Here is a 7,288-nt window from a genome sequence, read left to right as displayed (position 1 = left end):
GACCGACCACCACCCGCCGCGGCCCGCGCGCCCCTTCCACTGAATCCCAGCCATGTGGGGGCTCCTGCTCGCCCTGGCCGCCTTCGCGCCGGCCGTCGGCCCGGCTCTGGGGGCGCCCAGGAACTCGGTGCTGGACCTCGCGCAGCCCGCGACCACCAAAGTCCCAGGCTCGATCCCGGCCCCAAACAGCAGCCTGGCACAGCTGCCCGCGGAGACGGCTAACGGTGAGTTCCCCGACCGCGGGTCCGCTCGCCCGCAAGCCGACTGCCCGTCCCCCCTGCCCCGTGGAGCGACCCTTCCCTAACACACGCGAGCACACGCACACTCACACCCCCACACACGTACACTCACACTCATCCCACACGCATACTCGCACCCACACGCGCACTCACACTCACATGCACATTCACACACGCACACACGAACGCGCGCGCGCACACACACTCACACTAACAGTGCACACACACACTCACACTCACAGTGCACACACACATACACACACTCACACTCCCTCAACTCTCTGCTGGGAGCAATGGCTGCTGACTCGGCAGCCCCGTTCCCTGCCAGACCTAGTCAGCAGTCCCAGGACAGGCGCCAGTGGGATGCTGCCTCTTCCAAGCCCCAAACCTTCCCTTTTCACCAAAGACGAAACAGGCCAGAACCGGCAGGAGGGGAGACAGAGGGGTGAAAGCTCTCAAGGTGCAGAGCAAGATTGTGTAGGAGAGAGTTTGAAGGCGAGGGCTGGAGAGAAAGAACAAAAGGAAAGAAGGGAGAGCCCCTCGCTGAGGCTGCCGGGAGGATGGGGCAGAGCGGGAGAGGAAGGCAGCCTGACTTCCCAGATTTCCAGATGTGGAATAGGAGTGGAGAAGCACAAGCGGATGGCACTCAGGGGCTTCTAGAGGAGGCAAGTGGAAGTGGGCCTTGAAGGGTGATGTCAGGAGAGTCTGGAGAGCGAGAGAGAGAGAGAGAGCGAGAGCGAGAGCGAGAGAGAGAGAGACCGAGAAGGAAGCGGCGGGCAAAGGCACAGGGGCACCAGATGCAGAAATGGGCAGCCTGTTCTGGAGGCAGCTGTGGAGCTTCGATGGGTACCCCCAACGCCTGCCCTGTGCAGAGCCTTGTGCTGAAGGGCAGGCGGGCAGGCGGGCAGGCGGGCAGGCAGGTAGGCGGGCAGGCGGGCAGGCCCAGCCCTGAAAACCTCAGCACCCAGGCAGACATGGATTCCAGGACAGGCCATCTGAACCCAGAGGGCAGACACAACAATGGAAGTGGCACAGGGGTTTTGGGGCATGATGTTGAGTCTGGAGCTGAGAAAGCCTCCTTGGAAAGGCATCTGGGCTGAGATGCAAACGAAGAATGGGAATTAGGTGAAAAAAATCAGAGGCGAGGGGTAGCATTACAGGGGAGGGGATAGCTAGTGCAGAGACCTGGAGGTAAAGTGCCAGACTCAGCTCTTTGGAGCAACCAAACAGTTTCTAGAGGCTGAGTGCAGCTCTCCATTGGATTAGAGGTTCAGAGAGGCTGGCCAAGCATGTAGTGACATCTGGGAGGAGAATGAGGAGCCAAGGAAGTGACTGGAGAGGCAGGTTGGGGTCAGATTGCAGGCCTTTGATGTCATGTGAAGGCTGTTAGATCCTGGCAGTGTGGCCTGCTGTGGGCTCCACGCTGTGGGCTCGCATGTCTTCTTGGGCTGGCAGATCTTTCCATCTGGGTTTCATCATTCTTCCTTTCCCCATGCTGTGCGTCTCGGACCCCAAGGGACCTCAGAACAGCATGTCCGGATTCGAATAATCAAGAAGAAAAAGGTCATTATGAAGAAGCGGAAGAAGCTAACTCGCCCCACCCCCCTGGTGACTGCCAGGCCCCTTGTGACCCCCACTCCAGCAGGGGCCCTCAACCCCGCTGAGAAACAAGAAACAGGTACTTCCTCTCCAGGGGCCCAGCCCAGACTTGCAGCCCCTAGGGCACTTTACCAACACAGCTCTTGGTCTCATGGGCACTGGCATGCCCCTTGCTTGCCTAGCACAGGAGCAAGCTTAGGTTCAGCTTCCCACCTGCCCTGGCTACCCTCCCTCTGGTCCTGTCTCACTGCTCTATCCCTGCCCCAGGCTGTCCTCCTTTGGGTCTGGAGTCCCTGCGAGTTTCAGATAGCCGGCTTGAGGCATCCAGCAGCCAGTCCTTTGGTCTTGGACCACACCGAGGACGGCTCAACATTCAGGTCAGTAATCCTGACTCAGAGCCATGGTCTCAGGGTAGGGAAGGCAGCCCCTGGGAGCGTCTCTCCTGCCTCCTGTCTGTCCTGGCCTGCCCTACTCTGTCCACCTGAGCCTGACCACCATGTCCTGTGTCTGCAGTCAGGCCTGGAGGATGGCGATCTATATGATGGAGGCTGGTGTGCTGAGGAGCAGGACACTGATCCGTGGTTTCAGGTGGACGCTGGGCACCCCACCCGCTTCTCGGGTGTTATCACACAGGGCAGGAACTCTGTCTGGAGGTGAGGCAGACTAACCCTAGGTCAGGAGGTCACAGAAGGACTCGGGTGGGAGTCCTGGAGGCACTGATGATCTCTCTCCACCTCTCCTGCCAGGTATGACTGGGTCACATCATACAAGGTCCAGTTTAGCAATGACAGTCGGACCTGGTGGGGAAGTAGGAACCACAGCAGTGGGATGGATGCGGTGAGTGGCCCCACTGTGACTGGGCCCTCCATACTGGGAGTTGGGCACCCAGTCCAGGCTAGGCTGAGGCTCCTCTGAGGACAAGGAATAGATGCCTGCTTGGGCTTTCAGGGGGGTGGGGCTTGTTGTCAGGAGGGTGGCACACAACAGGCACCATTGGGAGCCAGCTGCTTTAGGACATGCCCACATCCTCCCCAGATAATGCCATCACAGGGTGGATGCTACTTCATGGTACAGCTTCCTCCTGGCATGCCCCTTCTGGCGCAGGGCCACTCGTCCACATCACTTCTTGCCTCCTTGTGGTTCTGACTTCCGTGTCTCATGGAACCTCTTTTTACCCCAGGCTACAATGTGGAGTCCTGGCCAGCTCTAGGATTGGTTTCCCCTGAGTCACGTGGCCAAACTGGTCTAATGAACTGTGTCCAACCAGAGAGCAGGGCTGCCTAGGGCTGCCCATTGGCAGGGGCTGTGGGCTAGGGTCTGTGTTTGATCCACAGTACAAGTCTCTAGCTGAGCCCACTAAGGTGGGGAGACAGTGAGCTTGGAGGCCTGAGCTCCTTCCCTGGGTCCTGGGTCAGGCTTCTGGGGTTTGAGCAGCCACAACAGAGAACTTGGCTGCCCCCAGGTATTTCCTGCCAATTCAGACCCAGAAACTCCATTGCTGAACCTCCTGCCGGAGCCCCAGGTGGCCCGCTTCATTCGCCTGCTGCCCCAGACCTGGCTCCAGGGAGGCACACCTTGCCTCCGGGCAGAGATCCTGGCCTGCCCAGTCTCAGGTAGGCAGTCAGGCCAGGGCTGGTTGGGCAGGGCCTGGATGCAGGGTGCATCCTTCACTGTGGACACACCCTTTACCATAAACTCAACCTCCACCAGACCCCAATGACCTATTCCTTGAGGCCCCTGCACCAGGATCCTCTGACCCTCTAGACTTTCGGCATCACAATTACAAGGCCATGAGGAAGGTCAGATATAACCCCTATGACCTGGGAAGGAGGACCCACCCATCTCATGTCCCCTTCCCACCAGGACATAACCTGCTGTCACTGTGCTTGTTTGCCCCCGCCACCTCCTGATGTCTCAACCTTCTCTCCTGTGGACCCCTAAGCTCTGTCCCACTTTCCCTTATTTTGGTGCCTCCCCTGTCCTGCCCCTTCCTCCTGGCTCTGCTGCCGCTCCCCTACTGTGCCATGATGGGATACCCCTTCTGTGCCATCGCTGACTTTTTAAGTCTTTCCATGGCACACGTGATCTGCCCCGGGCGTACCCCTCCCATGCCTCGTGCCATGCTACACTGTGCCCGCCAGCTGATGAAGCAGGTCCACGAGCAATGCCCCAACATCACCCGCATCTACAGCATTGGAAAGAGCTACCAGGGCCTGAAGCTGTATGTGATGGAAATGTCGGACCAGCCTGGGGAGCATGAGCTGGGTACTGGCAAGGGGAGTGGGGAGAGGTAGGCACAGGCCAGGGTCCTGGGCATGAGCCCACTGCAAGCCTCCGTGTGTCCCCAGGGGAGCCTGAGGTACGCTACGTGGCCGGCATGCATGGGAATGAGGCCCTGGGGCGGGAGTTGCTTCTGCTCCTGATGCAGTTCCTGTGCCATGAGTTCCTGCGAGGGAACCCACGGGTGACCCGGCTGCTCACCGAGATGCGCATTCACCTGCTGCCCTCCATGAACCCTGATGGCTATGAGATCGCCTACCACCGGGTAGGCCACCCAGCATGAGGGTCACTCTGTCCTTCTGCCCTGGTGCCTGGACCTGCTCAGCTTGAACAAGCCCCTTCCCTGGCAGGGCTCAGAGCTGGTGGGCTGGGCCGAGGGCCGCTGGAACAACCAGAGCATCGACCTTAACCATAATTTTGCTGACCTCAACACACCACTGTGGGAAGCACAGGATGATGGGAAGGTGCCCCACATCGTCCCAAACCATCACCTGCCATTGCCTACTTACTACACCCTGCCCAATGCCACCGTGAGTATTCTGAAGGCAGCAGTGGAGGGCTGTGGGGGGCGGACCTTGTCTCTGTCTCCTGCCCCTCCTGACCTGCCCCATCCAGGTGGCTCCTGAAACACGGGCAGTAATCAAGTGGATGAAGCGGATCCCCTTTGTGCTAAGTGCCAACCTCCACGGCGGGGAGCTCGTGGTGTCCTACCCATTTGACATGACTCGCACCCCGTGGGCTGCCCGCGAACTCACACCCACACCAGATGATGCTGTGTTTCGCTGGCTCAGCACTGTCTATGCTGGCAGTAATCTGGCCATGCAGGACACCAGCCGCCGACCCTGCCACAGCCAGGACTTCTCCGTGCACGGCAACATCATCAATGGGGCTGACTGGCACACAGTCCCCGGGAGTATGTGCCTGAGGGTGGAGTTAGCCCTGGCCCCGTAGCCCCTGCCCTGATAAGACAGCCTGCAGTTGCGTACAGTGCTGGCATCAGTTCCCACCCTGAAGTGTCCCTCAGAGAAGGGAGGGTAGCGGGAAGATGGGACTGCATCCTGCCTGCGTAGGCACCAGTGTCTGTGGTACCCTTAGGCATGAATGACTTCAGCTACCTACACACCAACTGCTTTGAGGTCACTGTGGAGCTGTCCTGTGACAAGTTCCCTCATGAGAATGAACTGCCCCAGGAGTGGGAGAACAACAAAGACGCCCTCCTCACCTACCTGGAGCAGGTCGGATCTGCATCCCAGTCCCCAGCCTGCCTGAATCACTCCTGCTGTCCATGTAGCCTACAGCTCCTACCAGGGGTTCTTTTTTTTTTTTTTTTTTTTGAGACGGAGTCTTGCTCTGTCGCCCAGGCTGGAGTGCAGTGGCGCGATCTCGGCTCACTGCAAGCTCCGCCTCCCGGGTTTGCGCCATTCTCCTGCCTCGGCCTCCTGAGTAGCTGGGACTACAGGCGCCCGTCACCGCGCCCGGCTAATTTTTTGTATTTTTAGTAGAGACAGGGTTTGACTGTGGTCTCGATCTCCTGACCTTGTGATCCGCCCGCCTCGGCCTCCCAAAGTGCTGGGATTACAGGCGTGAGCCACCGTGCCCGGCCCAGGGGTTCTTCTAAGGTCCAGCTGAGCATTCAGACTCACAAGATGCCATGGGCCATGCTTGCTATCAGATTGTCTCGGAAGCACACGGGACAGGAAGTGCAGCTGGCTGGCAGCGTGGCACCGTGTTAGAGCCGGTGGGAGGAGCCTCCATTGCAGTCTAGGTGGTGGTCCATGGCGCTGCCCCAGAGCTGTCCTCAGAAGAGACTCATGTGAGGCAGGTGCAGGAGCTGTCCTGGCATAGAAGCTTCATGTTCCATGGAGCTCATAACCCTTGTAATGGCTCCATAAGCAGAGCTTCCAAAGCTTCTACCAAAGACAAGCCTAATAACCTGGGAAAGCCCAAGGATAGATAAACCTTCCTACAAGGTATTTATCGTTTTCTTAGTCCAGATGTGATTTATCAATCAAGATTTCTTTTTTTTTCCCAGAAGTAGTGTCACCTAGGCACATAGTAGACCTACCACTTTGATCAGGTTTGCAGGGCAACAGAGCCAGCAAGTTAACTAAATGTCACGTTCTCCTGGAGAAGGAGAAGGGCTCTGATAACCTGTTCCCACACAGGTGCGCATGGGCATTGCAGGAGTGGTGCGGGACAAGGACACGGAGCTTGGTATTGCTGATGCTGTCATTGCTGTGGATGGGATTAACCATGATGTGACCACGGGTGTGTTTAACTGGGAGGGCAAGGGAAGGGGCTGGAGGGCTGGAGGCCCAGGAAGAAGCAGAGGATCATTGATTGGGTCCTGATCATGTCCTTCACTCTCCTCAGCGTGGGGCGGGGATTATTGGCGTCTGCTGACCCCAGGGGACTACATGGTGACTGCCAGTGCCGAGGGCTACCATTCAGTGACACGGAACTGTCGGGTCACCTTTGAAGAGGGCCCCTTCCCCTGCAATTTCGTGCTCACCAAGACTCCCAAACAGAGACTGCGCGAGCTGCTGGCAGCTGGGGCCAAGGTGCCCCCGGACCTTCGCAGGCGCCTGGAGCGGCTAAGGGGACTGAAGGATTGATACCTGCGGTTTAAGAGCCCTAGGGCAGGCTGGACCTGTCAAGATGTGAAGGGGAAGAGTAGAGAGGGAGGGACAAAGTGAGGAAAAGGTGCTCATTAAAGCTACCGGGCACCTTAGCTCATCTTCGTGTTGTCTCTATGCCCCAGGTCCTCCCCCTGGGATGGGCCTCAGTTCCTATTCTGCACACTTGCACACTCTCATCCATTGGCTTCTGAACACATTGTGTGAAAAGAGGATCCCACCTGGGCTCTTCTTGAACCAAGGGCCTGGCAGAGCAATTCATTTCTGCTGATCAGCTTCTGCTACAGGTACCATTATGGTGCTGCCAGGCATTCTGTAAGCACCTGCTCATTGCCAGGTGTGCAAGGAATCAGGATCAGCAGTGCCTGCACTCAAACTCCTAGGGCTCCTAGTCAAGGGAAAGGACAGTTCAGTATATTATGAGGCATGCTAGGGTGGAGGCTAGGTGCCGTGGGAGTGCAGGGGAGCTGCACACGTGAAATACAGCACTGCAGATCAACAGGACTCGGCAGTCAAGGATGCAGTAGAGGTAGT

General features: G+C 58.0%; 1 protein-coding gene across 1 annotated transcript; it reads left to right on the top strand.

Moving 5' to 3' along the window:
- Nucleotides 1-6,849, top strand: CPXM1 (carboxypeptidase X, M14 family member 1). The gene is made up of 14 exons (XM_017872557.1): nt 1-224; nt 1,756-1,917; nt 2,106-2,215; nt 2,352-2,491; nt 2,585-2,675; nt 3,301-3,451; nt 3,549-3,637; nt 3,980-4,103; nt 4,187-4,383; nt 4,469-4,648; nt 4,734-5,031; nt 5,214-5,353; nt 6,284-6,386; nt 6,492-6,849. The coding sequence occupies exons 1-14, from the start codon at nt 53-55 to the stop codon at nt 6,731-6,733; spliced, it is 2,199 nt and encodes a 732-aa protein (XP_017728046.1). The 5' UTR covers nt 1-52; the 3' UTR covers nt 6,734-6,849.
- The last annotated feature ends 439 nt before the right edge of the window (nt 6,850-7,288 follow it).

This window comes from Rhinopithecus bieti, unplaced genomic scaffold (genome assembly GCF_001698545.2).
Source record: "Rhinopithecus bieti isolate Rb0 unplaced genomic scaffold, ASM169854v2 scaffold_7580, whole genome shotgun sequence".
In the NCBI taxonomy this organism is placed as follows: Eukaryota; Metazoa; Chordata; class Mammalia; order Primates; family Cercopithecidae; genus Rhinopithecus; species Rhinopithecus bieti.
Note: the sequence above shows the minus strand (reverse complement) of the source record. Positions and strands in the feature narration are given on the sequence as shown.